Source organism: Poecilia mexicana, unplaced genomic scaffold, assembly GCF_051168715.1.
Source record: "Poecilia mexicana isolate PSO_F unplaced genomic scaffold, ASM5116871v1 scaffold_2, whole genome shotgun sequence".
NCBI classification, from domain to species: domain Eukaryota; kingdom Metazoa; phylum Chordata; class Actinopteri; order Cyprinodontiformes; family Poeciliidae; genus Poecilia; species Poecilia mexicana.
The window spans coordinates 38,388,613-38,408,214 of NW_028263371.1; the positions used below are offsets into that span (position 1 = coordinate 38,388,613).

General features: G+C 38.5%; 1 protein-coding gene across 1 annotated transcript in view; it reads right to left on the reverse strand.

Annotated features, from left to right (window-relative positions):
- The window catches only part of sytl5 (synaptotagmin-like 5), a 50,345-nt gene that overhangs the window by 15,303 nt on the left and 15,440 nt on the right, over positions 1 to 19,602 (reverse strand). The window contains exons 2-5 of the mRNA XM_015007552.2: positions 6,143 to 6,475; positions 5,846 to 6,061; positions 2,998 to 3,110; positions 2,750 to 2,867 (exon numbers count right to left, since the gene is read on the reverse strand). Coding sequence (XP_014863038.2) covers positions 2,750 to 2,867; positions 2,998 to 3,110; positions 5,846 to 6,061; positions 6,143 to 6,270 — 575 coding nt within the window. The 5' untranslated portion in view covers positions 6,271 to 6,475. The remainder of the gene's footprint in view (positions 1 to 2,749; positions 2,868 to 2,997; positions 3,111 to 5,845; positions 6,062 to 6,142; positions 6,476 to 19,602) is intronic.

A 19,602-nucleotide genomic window follows, 5' to 3' on the forward strand; every position in this document is an offset into this window, starting at 1 on the left:
CTGAATCTGTTATTCTGCATGACATGCTATGTTATGTTATGAAATGTTGCTACGCTGCTCTACATGATGCCATGCTGTGACATTCCATGTAATGTTATTTTATACAGTGATGTGCTATGCTACGTGATGCAATGTGATATTATTTCATGGCTTTCTGTGGTAAACAACGTTATTTTATGTTCCAGTTTTGAAATCCCAGCCTGGGGAGTTTTCATATCCATGCATGTTCAAAATAAGCATATTCTGGGTTAATTGATGTGCTCTATTTTTTCCTCAACTGCAATTATTTTGGTTTTCATGGTTGTTTGACTTGTTCAAAGTGACCAATGGCTACTGGGGACACCGGGCTCCATGACTCTGTCAGGATAAACTGCTAGAGACAGAGGATGGATGTCATGCTGTTTATATTTAACTTACATCAAGTGCAATTTGTCTTCTAAACACTTTGTATCACATCCTATGATCATCGTTTGTGGTTCTGAACTCTGTTTCAGCCAGTTATCACCCATGAAATATGCTCAAATAAAAATAACCCTAAACAATCTCCTCCTGGCAGATAACCAGGAGTCAGAAAACCACCGTTCCTTACGTTGCACTGAGAGTGGAATATAAAAAAATGCATTAAAGTTGTCAGCTCTCAAAGCAGGTATAAAACATTTCCTGTGGCAGACAGTTTTATTTCAGGAGAGAAAAAGTTGAATATGAAACTACAAATGTGCAAAACAATCAGCGCGTTTTTTTTTTTTTTTTTATTGTGTTGTGTTACACATTTATTATATCATGTTCCACTTTATAAAATTCAAACTTTGGCTCGGTTTATCTGAAATTCTTTGACTTCTGGAAAAGTTCACGTTAGAGTACGAATGAAAACACAGCTGCTCCAGGCAACAAGCAGGTTCATTATAACAAAAACAAATATGTCAAAGTGGGCTACTTCTAAACTGCAAATATCTGATAAAAAAAAAAAATCTCTTTGTTTCTGAGAATAACTAAAGCTCAGTGCAAAGTTCTTTGCCGTCCAAACTTTTATGATTAAGCAGATCTGTTTCATGCTGGTACCGTTTTGCGCCTTCAGAGACCACCAGACTGCAGTCGAGATGAGAAGTGATCACAGCTGGCAGAATCCAATTAATGTTTCTTTGCTTCAGGAAATGTATTTTAAAATACATTCCAGGTCTCTGACAAATCAAATAAATGTCCATTTGGTCATTTCAAAGGATCTTAGATTAAAGCGTGCACTCAGCTCAAAGAGCAGTTGATTAGATTTGAGGTTATATTATCCTGTCTGCATGTTTCCTACAATGTATGGCAAAAGGAAAGGGGGGGCGGGGGGGAACAGAAATAGAATAATCGGAGACTTTTGTATTTATTGGTTCATCTGTAGCTGATAGTGACTCACATTGACTGCTGCATCGGTCAGATAGGCTAATACTGCGCATTGTCACAACACTTATTTCCTGCCATAGCTACATTGATTTTCTTCTCCATGTTTTTATGTCGACGATGGGAGGCTGCAGGAAGTCTTCTCAGACACATCGAAAAGAATTTCAATGCGGCGAAGGCCTGGACTCCATCACAGGTGTTTTTCGTGTGAAAATGCGTCGTGAGCCCTTCGGATACGATCGTAACCCGTGTATTGGCATCTTACTTGATCTGAATCCTCCAAGAAGGGAGATTCTAGATAAATTCATTCACGTAGAATAAATGTAAGGTTTTCATTTTTCCAGTATCTTATTTGTGGTAGACAGATGTCAGCAATGTCAGATTAAAGAACCAGCAAAAAGAAGCTGACGGGAGAATGAAGCCAGTTAATTATCAAAGATTACCTGACCATTTTGAGCTGAGCTGCTGCCTCCTCTTTTCTATTCTGGATGTGAATTTCAGTGAATAAGACGTATGCATGGCGGCTTCCTCGTCATTACAATGGCTGCTGTTGGTTTTATTTGCTTCTCTTTTGTTGAATTGAGAACCATCAGAGCTCAAAGGTTTTACTACAGCCTGGTTGATATTCTTACAACTATAGTCCCTTTTATGATACACTAGACTAGACTTGTTATGGTGCGATCTGGATGTGGTAAGAACTTGGACAAACTAAAATGATCCTATTTGGACCTTCACCTGTGTAATAGATCTTCTGGTTTCAAAGGTCAGCTCATGTCTTGCTTTACTGGTTTTACTTTAATCTATAACATTTAGTAAGCAGGAGTATTTATTCTGAATTTTGCTTAAAATTAATTACAAATGCAGTTTTGCTACAATTTTAAATACACTTTATATTGATTTTTGATAAAAATTGTATCTACTATACGTGATTGCTGTCTTTTTTAAAATTAAAAATGAACTTTCAGACCAGTTGTTTGAATTTATTGTAGTCTTTAATACATTATGCAAAGCAGCGTGTTGCCCCCAGTGTGTGAAAAGGTTCCTCATTTTAGCCATTTAGCAGATGGCAAGCAACTAGGCGGCAGCAGCAAGATCCCTGGAAGAGCAGTTTGGTATTATTCAACGTTTTCTACTGAAACCCCTGTTTGAAATAGAAAAAGAAAAACATCTGTCTCGTAAAAATGACAGGATGTTAATATACTCAACATTGCTTGAACTCCTAGGGAAGTTTAAGCTTGAATCTTTTTTCATAAATTGAGGAAATTTGCTCAGACTTGCTGTTTTTTTCTCAACTCTTCAAGTTTAAAATACTGACTGCTCATAACTCCAGCCTCACTCCACACAACTCTTTGTGCCGTTTTCTCACCCTTTCTTTCTGGCACCATCCATGATGTTGCGCACTGCACTTCTGTTGGATTTTGGAGTGTCTGGTTTCTCTAGATCAGAGGACGCTGACAGGTTTTCTGTTGACTTTTTTTCTGCACCTTGTGACCAAAAACATTACTAATTAATAAAATCTGCACACGCCCAGCAATCGTACAGCACACAGAAGTCTTTTTGGTCATAGTTATGGTTTTATGGCGCTATCATTCAGACGTTAGCAACCAGACTGACTTGGTGGGGCGCTCAGGATGGTCTGCTTGATGACGTCACTGCTCAGCGCTTTCTGCTCAAAGCGCCTGGACCGTTCCTCCAGGAACCACTCTCCAGTCACCACCTTCAGCTCCCTGTTGTAAAAACACACACAATCCAAGACACAAAGACCAGCGGGTGAGAGCCGAGCAAAGGGTTTTCTCCTTCAGAATGGGCTCAGTGTAATCAGGCACTGCCAAATTATTAGTTTTTAAGTATATGGCTCCGAGACCAAGAACAAAAATGTAAAATATAAAATGCAAAATTTGGACAGAGTGTGAATTTTTTTGCTTCAAAAACTAAAACATAGCATTATTAAATCTAAAAACGAAAATAAAGAGAAAAGGATTGGTGAAAAAAAGATATTTATAATCTTTAATCTTTATTTTTATGTCAATTTCATGACAGTTTTTATTAACATGTCGATTTAGCAAACATTAGTTCAGTTATTGAAATGATGTACAACTAAAGAAGTCTAAAAAAAAAAAAACAGAGTATAAGAATCTATGTTATGGTGAAGCTGAAATTAAGGTCGTTAAAACTAGTAAACATTTTTGAGACTGATGTCTTGATCCTGTTTCTACTGAAATACATAATCTGGCTAAAATCCCTGTGTAAAATGCATCATACTCAGCTGTTTTTTAAACCTAAAAACCATTTGATTTGCCTATCTGGTGTTAAAAAATGGCTGCACCAACAATGAAGTCTGGTCACGGCGGCCCACGGTTGGTGGTTGTCACTGTGACGTATCACACTGTCCACATGCAGAGCATTAAGAGAAAGCTGCTGTCAGGGCAGATATGGAAAAAATCTATCATCATGAACAGAGTTCACTGAAGCACCAATAAATCTCTCCAAGTTTGACACAACCGGAGTAAGATGAACGAGACGGTGGTGAAACGTCAGCTGACCCACACTTTCAGAAATAAAAAGTGCAACAAAATGAAGCGGAAAGACTTTTAAAGTACAACAGACCAGATGGATATAAATAAAAAAAATGTAGCTGTGCTCACTCTGCTTTTCTTTTTTTTGGAGAATATTATTCGTTTTGGCTTCATCTTTGTCTATTTCAGATGAATCCTTTTAGAATCTGGAAAATACCAGATCTTATATTTACAGCCTCGTTTTCTTTAAGAGACTGTAACTTCAAAAGACCCAAAATGAACAGGACGTTTGTCCTTTTCGTCTTCTGAGTCCTTGATAAAAATAAAAATAAAACATTCTCTCATGATTGATGTTGAGTCCTGCATACAGAGATTTTAGTCATTAGGAACAGAAAAATATCTTTGCACTAAATAACATAAATTAACTGTTTGCATTTTATTTCAAGCTCCATTTAGCATCAGGGGAAATGTGGAGATTTATCCCCTCCCTCATGAGTAGGACATACATGCTCTGCTGATTTCACTAATGATACACGTGTTTTCTAGGATATTGAAAAAAAACTAAATACACTCCCTGGCAAACTGCAGCATTCAGAAGGAATAATCTAACATGAACGTGAATTGGTGCATTTGCAGATCAAGGCTGCATAATGTCTTTTAATTCATATGCAAAGAGCTGGAACACAGAGAAAAGCAACAGAGGACATAAATGGAGGTATTACAAATTAACAGATAATCAAACAATCATTTAAAACAGAGAGCGGAGGCCAGCAGACACAGAAGATGCGTCAGTGATGCATTAGGCGACATTACCAGCACTTAATGAAGATAAATGGGGGCTGTTGCATTTTGGCAACCCTTCAGGCTGAGCGGCTATAATGTGACTGTGCAAAACGTGGGGAATACAGATTTAAAAACACAGGAACCAACAAGGCCTGAGATGTGTGGTGTAACCCGGAACATGCTGAGAGAAGTGAAGACGTGTTTTAATGATGCAAACTGAAAAACCTTTGGGCTGGAAAATGAATCAATTATTAACGTTAGAAATATTTTTCATCTTAATAAAGGATTTTAAAAAACATTCAAATTTGTTAGATTTTCTTAAGTTGCATCTCTAACTTTGGGTTCCAAAAATGATTTTAAAAATGTAGCTTTTGTTGCAGGAGATGCATTTCTGATCCAGATCTGCTTCCTTGGAATTACAAACGCCAACACTCAACATTTAAATGTTTCTCTATCACAAAGCTGAGGGCTATTGGAGGCAAAAAATAAGACTATGATTTTTTTTATTTTTTATATGTTACACATATTTTTGAACAGTTGCTTGTGCCAGCATGTCAACAACACGTCAGACATGTGAAAAGTCTTGTGTTTTTGACCTTCCATACCTGGTGAAGCTCTCTGTAAATATTTACTCAACATTAGATCTGTAGAAACTTATAAATATAGGTTTGTTAAAGTGTTTTATTGAATATAAAAAAGATGCCTCCAATATATAATGCACTGACATACTGTAAATAGATCAAGTTAAATACATCATCAGGAAAGATCTAAATGTCTCTTTTGGCATTGTACATGTTATTGTACTTATGAACTGTTCATAAAAACACAACACGTTTCACTTATTCTCAATTGAAAACCTACATTTTTGTCCAGCTAATTAGTACTTTAAGGTACACATGCATTTGGCACAACAACTATAAAACAACTAGTGATTGATGTCTATAAAAGTTTAGAAACTGTCAACATCTGATCAATGGTTGTTTTTTGGTTTGTAAGGATTTTTTTTCTTCTTTTTTTCAGAATTAAACACAGCACCATAATCCCCCGAGGCCCCGATTGACAAATTGATGCAGATGTAGGATCGTTAATCAAAAAAAACACACACGTAGAGTCCATCCCTCCTCTCAGTTTCTGTTCTGCCTCTCTGCGGCTGACACACTTACGAAATCTTGGCGCAGACATTGCATCTCCACTTGCGTGAGCCGGCGATCGTTCCGCGACAGTCGCTGCAAACGCGCAGCCGGCATTCATCGCAGAGTTCGCCACGGTCAAAGATCAGCCCCAGAGTTTTGAGGCAGCGAGCGCACTGCCGCTCCTCAGAGTCCTGAGGCCGGCGGGAACCTTTCCGCTTGATCTCCAGCAGGTCGTTTTTTAACTTTCTGCAAAGCAGACAGAGAAGAGAAGGAAATAGGCAGACAGAAGAGAGAAGTAAAGTAGGCTTTGGGTGTTAAAATCCTTACCGTATCCTTTTCTCCTCACGTTTCCGCAGCTTCTCGTCTTTCTGCAGCACCTTCAGGATCATTTCCCTTTCGTGCTCCAGCAGAAAGGACAAATTTAAATCCTCGACAGCTTTCTCCATTTCTTCCATAGCCCAAATCAGCCCAGTGACTTTGTTTTGAAGAAAGACTCAGTGGGGACTACATTATACTCTTGGGCTCTATGATGCCCTGCAAACAATCGAGTGGCTCCTCTGCTGTTGGCATTGTCCAACTTCCGATTTACAAAGGTCCGGGCTCTGCACCAGCGTTTGCTCTTGAAGTCCAGAAGGAAACCTCTAAGACACGAATGAAATCCTGAAAAGATCAGAGAAACAAAGACATACATCAACAACTATCTATGGATTGGAGGTAAAAATCTCTGTTAACAATAATTAATAAATCCGTCTTTTGTCCAGTTCTAAAAACAAGAACAAAAGAGGAACTGATAGTAATTGGTAGATATCTGACAGCTCCACAGCGCCTCAACCACCAACCAATTAGACCTGGAGTACAGCGGCCATGTTTCTCTGCTTCCATTAGCAAAACCTCGACAGCATTTTCCTCTAAAAGCCATGACCAGACTTCTACGTGTTATCTGTACACCTGCATGCCGGTCGTTACAGCAGCTGGGCTTTTTTACCGACTGGAGGCCACAGCAAGGCTAGAGATGTCTCTCTAAGTGAACCGCTGCCAAGCACTCTGGTGTGAATTTACGTCAAAGTGTATCCGAGGCAACGGAGAGGCCTCCAGTCTTGTTTTTCAATTCAACAAAAGTATTCTCTCATCCTTCCAAGTCATTGATATCAGGTGTTATGGTCACTTCCCTAACACGTTTTTCGTGGAAGACCGACTCTTCTAAACGCCGTAAAAACTGCATGTCTGCTTTCCACCCTCTGAAACATTCATCCAGATAATGGAAACACCGTCCAACACATTTTTTCTGCATGGAAAAGCTAACAGTCACCTTGATGTTGCATCTTTTATTCAGGGATTAAAGCTAAGAATCAAAGAGTCGGTTGCACAGCACATTTGTTTCAATGCAATAACATTTGGGGAAGCAGCGTAGCTGAACAATTAACCCTATGATGGATGTTTTCACTGTCTCAGCCAGCAATCATGATCACAGACGGTCCGCTGAGAGCGATAAAAAGCAGTAAAAATGTCCCTCCTTCATGTAGAGCGGGAATGGTGAGTGGCTTTGATTACTGCTGATGTCTCATCTCTGAGAAATAATGTGTCTTAAATCAGAAAACAAATCAACAATATTGTTTCTGGAGCAGCAGATCCTGATTAAATGAACAGATGGGAAAAATTTTGCAAAGGAAAAAAAAAAAACTAAATCGCCTTCTCCAACCATCAATAGCTCTTGAAACCAACAGAGTAAAGTGAGCAGCAGAACATTTATGGGGGGGGGGGGGGAATCCTGCCTGAGCCTGGGTAATTGAAGTTGAGGAATAAAAATTCAAAGGAGAACAAGTATCAGCATAAGCTCACACCAGCCTCCTCCACTCCTCATTCATCCTCTTTCTTCTCTCGCCTCTTCCCTTCACTTTACATGAATTAGCACTAATGAACCTGCATCATCAAAACTTCATTTGCAGCCAAAGGCACATCGTGAAATCAGTGATTATGAGCATTTTAAGCTGCTCTGCGCCCAATGAAGACATCTTTCTTTTGAAGCTCGCGGTGCTCGGCGAATAAAGAAAACAAGAGGGGTTTGAGAATCCTGCAGATCTGAATTTCATTACAGCTCCAAATTCAGACTATTGATAGACCGCACTCAGCTGAACTACATGCAGCAAGTCATATATGGATTACTTGAGCAAGCAAACATGATTATATCCAGGAGAAATGGGGGAATAATCAGACATTTTATTAAAAAGCCACAAAAGTTCAAAATGTTTAGACAAATAAAAAGAGAAAGTCTGAGCTTTCAGATACCTTTTACCCCCTTTGGTCTTTAATTATCTTGTTAGCGGTTTCCAGCCTAGAAAAGGTCAGGTAAATTAAATATCATTATTCAGACTCTTCAAACCTTTTTACCAGCAATCAGCAGCTGTGCGCTCATCCAAAGCAGCTCTCCAAGACTTTGAATATTAAAAGTTATGCCAGAAACCAGAAGGAGTCAATGACTGAGTGCAGAGCAAAGTGTTTAGGAGGGGCGAGAGGGGAAAACTTTCAGAGAAACTACTCTTATTCTAATAGAAGAGTAATTTAAGCCATTTTTAATCTAAAAACTTGTTGAGGGGAACAAAGAGCTGCATGGCTGCAAAAGCAATGATAGAGTTGTTATCACATTGTTTCTTATCTTAGCATGAATGTTGTCACCAGCGCATGGATGAATTCAATGAAAAGTGAGCAAGCAATACAAAAAAGAGCATAAAAGTTGATAATGTAAAGATTATTTTGTAAATAAAACCATAAACCTGCAATAGTTTGACTCAAGGTAAGTAAACTGGTTTCCTCCCAGTCTCACCCAAACCTAAACGTAAGTGAAAACTCTCTCCATAAAATAACAACTCTACACCAGAAGCTCATTTTAGGTGGACTGGTTGACCATTCTGACTTGATGTTTTTCAGAAAAACTGTGTGAAAGACGGCCCAGGCCCTCATAACCCTGCAGCCATCAGGCCTTGCATCAGTACCCACAGGTGCACTGATGAATGCTTTACCACCAGGTTGATGTCATTTCCTGTCAGAACATCACAAACAACAAATGTACGCCTGACTGCATTTTCTGTCATTTGCACCGGGGCTCAGGATGGATGCATTTGGATATAATTTAGGATGTGATTGTACCAGTTTTCTAAATCACCAAGAGTTAAATTACAAATTCACATTTTTGTAGCATTTTGGGAAAAAAAAATAGGGAAATAGTTTTTGTATTATAAAACAAAACACTTGATTTATTACGATAAACTAAAGAGTCTTAAGATATTTTTTTTTATAGTAGGCACGGTTCAGTTGTTAGAATAAAGGTGTACCAATGTTTTAAAGAGCTTTAGAACATGTAAAATTGTCCACTGGGTTTAAAATCTTATTTATAAAATCTCAAAACAAATAGACAAAGTGACCAGGTGATTCTGCAAGCTTCAAATAGCTGGCTGGCTATAGTCCTACTTCAAACCAAGATAATATCAGCTTGCTCCAAAACACACACTGAGAAATCGGTTTATAAATTAGACTCAAGATTATTTTCAGCCTAATCTGCCTTGACCTGTCACAGGAAGATCGAATGCCCTGAAGTAGCGCTAACATTTTGGGCTAGCAACAGCTCTTCCTGTGTTACTATGAGGATTCAAAGCTGTTTTTACTATTGTGGTGCATTTTAATATGACGTGAGAGAAACCACAGAGAGGAAGTATAAACTTATCATAGTTTGTTTGAACTACTGGGACATTTCAGCTGTTGATTTAGGCTTCAAGAGAGCAAGAGAGAGCAAGACTTAACGTTGGTGACGAGAGGCTGAGCAGAGTTGCTCTGTTTCCTCCTGCTGAGTTTTAAACATCTGTCTACATGGACCATGCTAATTTTGGAAATGTTGGCAGGTTTTTATAAATCTCAAAGTTAAAGTAAAGGTTAACATTCCCTGCTATGTTAGTTTTGCTAACCACATTAATCACTAAAATAGGATACGAAAGGAAGCTCTCTCGTTATGTTGATGTTAACAGATCACAACAGGATGTCAGAAAACATTTAAACTTCTGTTTATATCATACGATCTTCTTGTTCTTAAGGAGGAACCAAAATCAACAATGCCTGTTTTCAGAAAACAAAAGAATAACAAAAATAGTCAATCAGAAATCGCATCAATGCTTATGTTACACTTTAAAGAGCAGAATGACAAAATGTGTCATATTCTACAGAAATAAATGGGGTTTATATTTGGTCATTTGCAAGGGACAAATACAGTCAACGGTGCATCTTTTGTATTTTATAAAGTTGATTTTGTAACATAAACTTGGATAAAGTACTTTGTATATGAAGAGAGCAGAGTAGTGGTTACTTTCATAGCTGTCTAAACATTTCGAAAGCATTATAGATATTTCTATTAGAACTGTAATAATATATTATTTTATTAGCAGTATTGATTTTAGCCTTTTTGTTTTAAATAAAAAGTTTTCTAACATATTGAACCATTTCCATGTCATACTTTGTATTATTGTTAGGTTGTCTGTAGATGTTTTTAGAAATGTATTTCTGTGAGTTTTAAAGCTTTTTTGTTTGTTTGTTCGTTTATATCTTGGCAGGTAATCCAAAGCACCACAGCTAATAAAGTTTGTTATGAATATTTAAAGCAGGAAGCAAAAACAAATACCTAGACAAACACACGTCACCTCAGCCTGCTGAGCCAGACGATTCTCCCGATACATGACAAACGCTCCGTAAACTCTGCCAATAAAGAGAAACTAATATTTATCTGAGCTTTTCTCATATTACAGAGGAGCTGTGTCTCTGTGTGTGTAGGTGTGTGTGTGTCTGTGCACAGGGGTGTTGTCCTGACGGTGCCCTCCCTAAGAACACATGACACACATCCCCCGGTGCTGCTTGCTGTGCCCTGAGTAAACACGAGTTTGCTGCAAAACCTCCCAGACGAGGAAACACACTTTCTCCTTAGCTCTGCACCAAACGACGCGGACTCTCAGCTTTTTAAACATCCTGGTTTCCACCTGTTAATCATAATCTACACTGTTTTGGGATGTATTGGTTAAATTGCTGCTGATCTGTGTTTGTAGCATCTGTCCGTGGGGCCAGAAAGCCGACTTGTTGGTGTTTTGTAACTTTTGCCAGCTGTCAGTGTGGCGTTTTCTGCAGGTGGCCGAGCTCACAGGCAGCAGAATCAATCTGCCAAGCAAGGACCACAGGTGAGCCGCAGACAGCTGGCCTTTGCTCGGCAGTAAAGCAAAGCAGGAATGAGTGAAAAATGAGCAAGAGGTACGCCGAAAACAGTCTGCAACGGCTGAAGAGAGAGAGAGAAAAAAAATGTAACCTTGCAGTTGAACCTCAAGGTGACGCGATGCTCCCTGAACATTTTGTCAACATTATCCCCAAACTGCTCAGCCACCCTGAGCCGAGACGATGGGTTTGTTTCCCCTCCTCATTGTTCGTGATTCGCCCACCAGAGCGTTTTGGCTCTGAACTGAAAACGCTCTCATGTTCTCTGAGGGATAAGCCTGTTGATTTTTAATACATTTTTCATTGTTGCCAAATCCTCCCCAAAGACCAAAAACAACAACGAACTGATCCTCCCAACATGTGTTGCCTCTGTAGCCAAATCCGGCCTTCCTGTAACTTATCTCTCCACCTTTAGCGTCACGATTGTTTTATTCACGATGATGAATATCAGCAATGCAGTAAAAAATAAATAAATAAGAGCCCAGAAATGTTCAGATTAATCTGTTTGAGAAATATTTTAACACAGATCATTAAATTTGAAAATTGTAGTTGTTTTCATCTTTTTTCTGTGCAATATGTGTTTTCCCCCCCGGGCCACGTTGGTTTGCTTGTCCCTGCTGCCGTGATAAAAAAAACAACAAACATCTGTTCTCTCAAGGTGTTTGTTGTTTTATCCTTTTTTTTTTTCCCCAGCAAATGTGTGCGGCTCTCGGGGATAAAGTTTGCCACAAGCTGGAAGTTTTGTCAACATTGGCAGGACATTATGGAGGCAATTAAGCACAAAATGTAAACATGACACTATTTTACTTGGCATGTGCCATTGCATCGAGGCAAGCTGAAAATGAGGCAGGGGAGAGAAAATATTGAACATAAACAGACGTTACGGCGGCGTGTGAATTTCCAATTCACTGAATGTGAACAACAAAACACCATGAAGTCGACTTTGTGGTAAATTACATGAGAATAATCATCAAGAACTCAACGGATCTATTAACAAATGCAATCTCCAACACATTTCACAGCTGTTCTGGAGATCTTATTAGCTACACTAAAACAGAAAAGCTTAGTTTGATATGTAACGTGAGAGTGAGGTAAAAAGGTTATGTTTCTTTTAGACGGTGTATGTAAATAACTGGTTTCCTCTTAGCCTTCCTTCTTCTTGTATTCTGCTCCAGCAATTCTTGAAAATAAAATGCATTTCCAGGTCTGCAAGGTAGCTTTAGATATATATATATATATATATATATTTTATATTTAAAGCCAGAAACTGTAATTGTCCTTGAGAGTTATACACAAACACATGTTTATTTTACGTTTACCATGAAAACATGCTAAATTAAAAACCCCTCTAATGCTACAAATAACAAGCAGGAATCAGAAAGTCTACCTCATTAACCACACGCCTCCAGTCCAGATTCATTATTAAACTATGTGTATAGTGAAGTTTTATTTGGTCTGAATAGGTAAAAAAAAACAAACAAAAAAAACATTTTTCTCTGCAAATGTGTCAAGAAAACAAGTAGATGTTTCATTCGTGGTCACTGTTTACAGCACACTTGCAAGATTGAGACATTAGATGCTGCGTAAGTAGTTTTATGAGAAAATGTAGGTCATGCTGAATCCTTGTGCTGAAATTTTTATTCCTCCTTCAGCTCCGGCCTTGTTGTTGCTGCAAAAATGATTCCAGGTTGTTTAGCCTTAGAGACAATGCACATGAATCAAACCGTGGCTCGTTGGCTGTGAATTAGAGGGTTGCTTTTCTCTGTGAGAGGTTAAAGATTTTCTCCTAAATGTCTCCAGCCACAAAAGGTTTCAACTAGATTAAATAGATCACAGTTCACACAGAAATGCATCTGAAAAACAGGGGAAACCAGGCTGGCAAACATTACACAGTTTCACTATTTCCTACAGCTGCACTGTCTGAAAGTGATCGTTAGCAATGTTACATTTCAAAGGATGGCCCCTAATTTACAGTGTGATTCACTGGATGCTGAATCATTAATGCAACATACAGATAAGTGTGATCGCGAGCGGCAGAACGCGTCTCTTAAGACCATTAAACAGCGAGCATTTTCAGCTTTCTTTAGTCAGAGCACAAGGTTTTCCACACATACAGACAATGGACTGGCTCTTAGGGTAGGAAACGTTAATTATTCATCCACAGGTCAATATCAACACACTTCACAGCTACTTACACGCATATCAAGCCAAACACTGGAGAATACATCACAGATCTTTACATCCTGCTTTAACAACTATGCCTTTAATCACCAGCAATAAAACATCTATCGTTGCTGTTCAACGCACTTTTGATTGGATTAGCACTGATTTATTTTTATTTTTTTTCATTTAGCATTTATTTAACCAGGTTTGTCCTGCTGAGATCAGATTTCTGTTTTACAAGGGAGAGACAGGCAACATCGTTACATTAAAAACAAAAAAATACATACATTAAAATGTGTATTTATCATTCAAGCCAAATATAAGCACTAACATTATCAATAAAAATTATTGAAGCAGCAATCTTTCGTAGCAATGACTCACCAGACAACAATTGGGTGGAAAGCTTAAGCATAAACTCTCCAAGAACCAACATTAACTATTTTACGGGCTGCATAAAACAGTACATAATAGCTGCATTTAGTCATATTTTCTAACAAGCTGATATTAAATCAGCAATAAAGGACCAAAATAACGAGCTCAGACATGCTGTCAATATTTGAAGTTTGCAAACATTATAAGTTTGAGATATTATTTTCATGAAAAACCACAACTGTTATCACAATTTTTGTTTTGTACAACATCAATAAACTATAAGATAACTCCAAATATGTATCTAGTCCCCAAACTAAGCAGTAAAGAGAGGAAAAAGAGTTTAAATTGTTTCCATTTCAACACATTTGGAAGAATTGCTTGAGACAAACGTGCACAGATTCAGGTCCGTCTGAGAATGTGAACGTTTCAAGGGAATCTAGGCATCTTAAAACATGACTTCATCTCGCGTCCCGGTTTTAAATGCTTCTGTTTATTCACTGGCACGTCCTGGCCTGTTCATAACAGCTGTCTGCAGCATCCAGTTAAATATTAATGGGAGCAGTGACCCGCAAAGACAAAAAAACAAACAGAAATGAAAACAGATCCATTTCTGCTGCAATGAATAAACTTCTTTGGTAATAATGTCAGATTTTCATGTCCCCTCCCCCCACAATGCATTCTGCTTTGTGGGGGGATGCAAAGAAGCACCGAGCTCTTCAGACTGACTTCTGGACATAAAATGCAGAGTCAGGCTCGTCTAATTTGCCAGCGGAGCCTCGAGAAGACAAGTGTTCTCTCAAAGGCAGCGAGAAGAAAAACAAGCCTCATGCTGTGAGGAGCCTGAAAGAGATCACGTTCAGAAATGCTTTCTGGCTGCTTATCTCGATTTAAAGGAAACAAGACCAATAAGATTTATCCTGCTATCTCTGCAGCGTCTCTCTCTCTCACTCTCTCTCTCTCTCTCTCCCTCTCTCTCTGTCTCTCTGCATATTGTCCACTTCCTGAGACAGGTCTTGTGAGAAATTCTGTTCCCCTGTGAAAATCTGTTCCCCCTGTGTCGGGAGCGCGCATTGCAGCCAGAGAAGTGGATTCGGCGGATCTGACCATTTTCACGGCGCTTCTGATCGATTTCTCGGTAAAAACTACTCATATAATCATGTCAGTGTTGTAACTTTCAGTTTAATCGGCAGCTATCAAAATAAAAATACATACGTAAGATATTTGGTTTCCTTTCTTACATCTTGTCAAATACTGTGATATGTAAAGCTAATTTTTCTTTTCTTTTTTTTTTGTGTAGATAGAGTGAGCCCTGGGGTTCAGTGTTCTTTTTGGGTGGGGGGAGGGAATGCGCTGTATGTAATATTTTATTTTATTTTATTTTTTTTGGTTGGTTCTGTTTGTTTTTGTATGTCTGTATAACAGAAAATTCTAATAAAACTATCTTGAGAAAAAAAAAAAATACATACGTAAATAAACGAGGTCTGGTGTGGAGGTCTTTTTACGCTGTTTTGTGTTATTTTAAACGTGAAGAGAATCGATCTTTTTTTTCAGCTTTTGTCTCGTAAGCCTCACAAATAAAAGTCAGTCAACAAACACAGGTTCCCAACACGAAGTGTGCATTTATAATTTTTCATTTCTGATAAAGGAGGAGGGAAGCTGGCTGATAGCAGGGCACAAAAATAAAGACTTCCTGAAAAGATCAGAGTGTAAACTTTTTGGCCAGTCACGTTCTAATGATAAATAAGGAAAATAAGGAAATGTCTAGTATGCTATCACACATAATAATTTTTGAGAATTTGGAAACAGTTACTTTTTATTTCCCAAAGTTATGGGGGAGAAGAGGAGAGAATGGATATTTCACCAGCCTGATAAAATCTGTTCCCCCAACTTAAAATGGAAACAAATTAATTTACCCACAAAGTCTTTTACTGTCTTCATTCCCTCATCATCAACAATAAATCCTGTGATTTTCATAACATTTGCTCTATTTTTGACAAAGTTAGGATGGGGGAACAAAATATCTTAACCGCCTGATAAAATCTGTTCCCCCTACTTAAAATGGAAACAAATTAATTTATCCACAAAGTCTTTTACTGTCTTCATTCCCTCATCATCAACAATAAATCCTGTGATTTTCATAACATTTGCTCTATTTTTGACAAAGTTAGGATGGGGGAACAAAATATCTTAACCGCCTGATAAAATCTGTTCCCCCTACTTAAAATGGAAACAAATTAATTTACCTGCAAGCCTTTTGCTGTGTTGATTCCACTCATTATCAACAATAAATCCTGCAAGTTTGAAAACATTTGCTCTATTTTTGCCAAAGTTAGGATGGGGGAACAAAATATCTTAACCGCCTGATAAAATCTGTTCCCCCCCTTAAAATGGAAACAAATTAATTCACCAGCAAGTCTTTTACTGTGTTGATTCCACTCATCATCAACAACAAATCCTGTGATTTTCATAACATTTGCTCTATTTTTGCCAAAGTTAGGATGGGGGAACAAAATATTTTAAGCGCCTGATAAAATCTGTTCCCCCTACTTAAAATGGAAACAAATTAATTTACCTGCAAGTCTTTTACTGTGTTGATTCCACTCATCATCAACAACAAATCCTGTGATTTTCATAACATTTGCTCTTTTTTTGACAAAGTTAGGTGGGGGAACAAAATATTTTAGCTTTCAGCCACCTGAAATAATCTGTTCCCCCTACATGAAATGGACATGTACAGTGAATTATTTTCTTTGTTACCTAAAATGTGAATCATTAAATGAAGCTGTTTATTTCAGTTTGCAGAAAAAACTCCTAGCAAAAGAGGTTGTGGATTTTCCTGTTTCCACTGCGGCGTCTACAGCATGAGGTTGGACATTGCTGTGAGACTTATTCTTAACAGTGGTTGTTATAACATTAATATTCTTATTTTGAGTGTTAATGAAAATTTTTGTCATGACTATAATTTGTATGTTTTGATAAAAAAAATATGTACTTAGCCAAACTTAATACATCAACATGTGAAAACAGTTATTTAACAAAATTGTTAAATATGAACACTTAATAAGTACAATAACTGAAACTTCAATAAAGGTTAATTTCAGATGTTTTTTGGATCTGTGTCACATGAGACCTGCTCCAACTCCAAAACTCACACCTAGACTCTTCAAATCTACACTAAATTATTCTCAACTAATAGCAGAATATTTTAATCCATGTTTGGGATTTGTGAAACCTTTAAGTGATTTGTCAGACTTCAATAAAGATGAGATTACCATTCACACTTGTCCCATGCAGTCTTTTTCAAAATCAATTCTAATTCTTCTTCTTGAAGAGGAGAATAATCTAGTCCAGATTTTAAGTGTCACATTTTTAATTTTTTCTAATAATGTTCATATGCAGGATGTTGGGGGTTTTCTTGACCCTCAACCGCATCTACTTTTAATTAACTACAGGAAATGAAATTATTAAGTTATAGACAAACAATTTTTGTTAATTAATGTTATAACAACCACTGTTAAGAATAAGTCTCACAGCAATGTCCAACCTCATGCTGTAGACGCCGCAGTGGAAACAGGAAAATCCACAACCTCTTTTGCTAGGAGTTTTTTCTGCAAACTGAAATAAACAGCTTCATTTAATGATTCACATTTTAGGTAACAAAGAAAATAATTCACTGTACATGTCCATTTCATGTAGGGGGAACAGATTATTTCAGGTGGCTGAAAGCTAAAATATTTTGTTCCCCCACCTAACTTTGTCAAAAAAAGAGCAAATGTTATGAAAATCACAGGATTTGTTGTTGATGATGAGGGAATGAAGACAGTAAAAGACTTTGTGGATAAATTAATTTGTTTCCATTTTAAGTAGGGGGAACAGATTTTATCAGGCGGTTAAGATATTTTGTTCCCCCATCCTAACTTTGTCAAAAATAGAGCAAATGTTATGAAAATCACAGGATTTATTGTTGATGATGAGGGAATGAAGACAGTAAAAGACTTTGTGGGTAAATTAATTTGTTTCCATTTTAAGTTGGGGGAACAGATTTTATCAGGCTGGTGAAATATCCATTCTCTCCTCTTCTCCCCCATAACTTTGGGAAATAAAAAGTAACTGTTTCCAAATTCTCAAAAATTATTATGTGTGATAGCATACTAGACATTTCCTTATTTTCCTTATTTATCATTAGAACGTGACTGGCCAAAAAGTTTACACTCTGATCTTTTCAGGAAGTCTTTATTTTTGTGCCCTGCTATCAGCCAGCTTCCCTCCTCCTTTATCAGAAATGAAAAATTATAAATGCACACTTCGTGTTGGGAACCTGTGTTTGTTGACTGACTTTTATTTGTGAGGCTTACGAGACAAAAGCTGAAAAAAAAGATCGATTCTCTTCACGTTTAAAATAACACAAAACAGCGTAAAAAGACCTCCACACCAGACCTCGTTTATTTACGTATGTATTTTTATTTTGATAGCTGCCGATTAAACTGAAAGTTACAACACTGACATGATTATATGAGTAGTTTTTACCGAGAAATCGATCAGAAGCGCCGTGAAAATGGTCAGATCCGCCGAATCCACTTCTCTGGCTGCAATGCGCGCTCCCGACACAGGGGGAACAGATTTTCACAGGGGAACAGAATTTCTCACAAGACCTCAACTGGAGCCGTATAGTCCCAGCTAGATGAAATCAATCGGCAAAGCACCATCTCTGCAGAAAGCTGAAGACGACGAGACGTCTCACACCGGCGGGCGCTGAAATTCACCGGAAGACCTCCTTCCTCCATTTTCCGTCTTACTGGATGCGACGTGTTTGTCCAGCTGGGAAAAAGTATTCCTGCCTTTCATTTAACCGTATCTCACTGCTTCGCTCCCCTGCTTTGTCTGGACTTGACAGATTCACACAAGCGCACAAGCGCTTCACCTCGGGGCAGATAGCATATCTGCGCCGCTGACCTGTCAGGCACACACTGTTCATGTCGCTGCCAATCGTCGCTCTTCCTCATCCTCTGAACTCCCCTGCATGTCAATGACTCTGTACACACACTGCACTGTCAATCAGAATCCAATTAGAAACCTTAATTACTCGCCTGTCTTACAGGTAATGAAGCGGCATTAGACGTTAATATGAGTAACTCACCTGCGCCGAGGCCGATACTTGGCATAGCGGTGACTGGCATTCTCTCCCTGCCAGATTTGGCCTTTTGTCTCTAATTACAAGACTGTGAGGAGGAGGAAGAAGAGGAGGAGGAGGGCGAAGACGCCACATTGCAGCAGGAAGAATTAAAGGAGGTGCAAAACAGAACCCAGGTAGAGCTTCAAGTCCAGAGATGGAGGTTTACGGTGTCATCTCCACACCCCATAAAAGGCAGTAAGCGCTGCTTTATGTACCAGAAATCATCAGAGCCAGCAGAGTGTTTCTAAAACGCGTGGCCACCTGGGAAAAGTTGAGAGCACAGAAAGAAAAGGTTCAAACTATATATATTTTTTTATTTAGGTGTGCTGAAGCAGAAAAAAGTCGAACTCGTGCTCTGCTGTGCATCTGGGGATTATGGCTCTCACATAAAGTAGTGACTCGAATGCAGACACATGTCTTAAAACAAGAAGTAAAATGGTCCTCTGACAGCTAACAGTGGATTTTTATCTAACAATTCAATTCAACTTAATTCAACTTAGAAAACAAGTATTTTTCTGACTATGTCGTGAGGTGGTGTGGTTGCGGTGAGGAGAGACGCAGAGACCCAGGTTAAGGTGAAGATGAAGATATTTAATGAAGATGCTCAAACAGTCCAACAGGCAGCACGGCAGAGAGACAGGCACACAGCCAAACACCGGTAGCAACTGAACGACAGGACTTTGTGCGAGCGAACACCGACCAGGACTTAGCAGTTCGACTGGAGAGTGTAGACGACATACAATAGACAATGACTACGACATGGACACTAGGGCTAACGCTAACCAGGACTTAACAGTTCAACTGGAGCGAACACTAGACGTCAGAACACTGACAAACG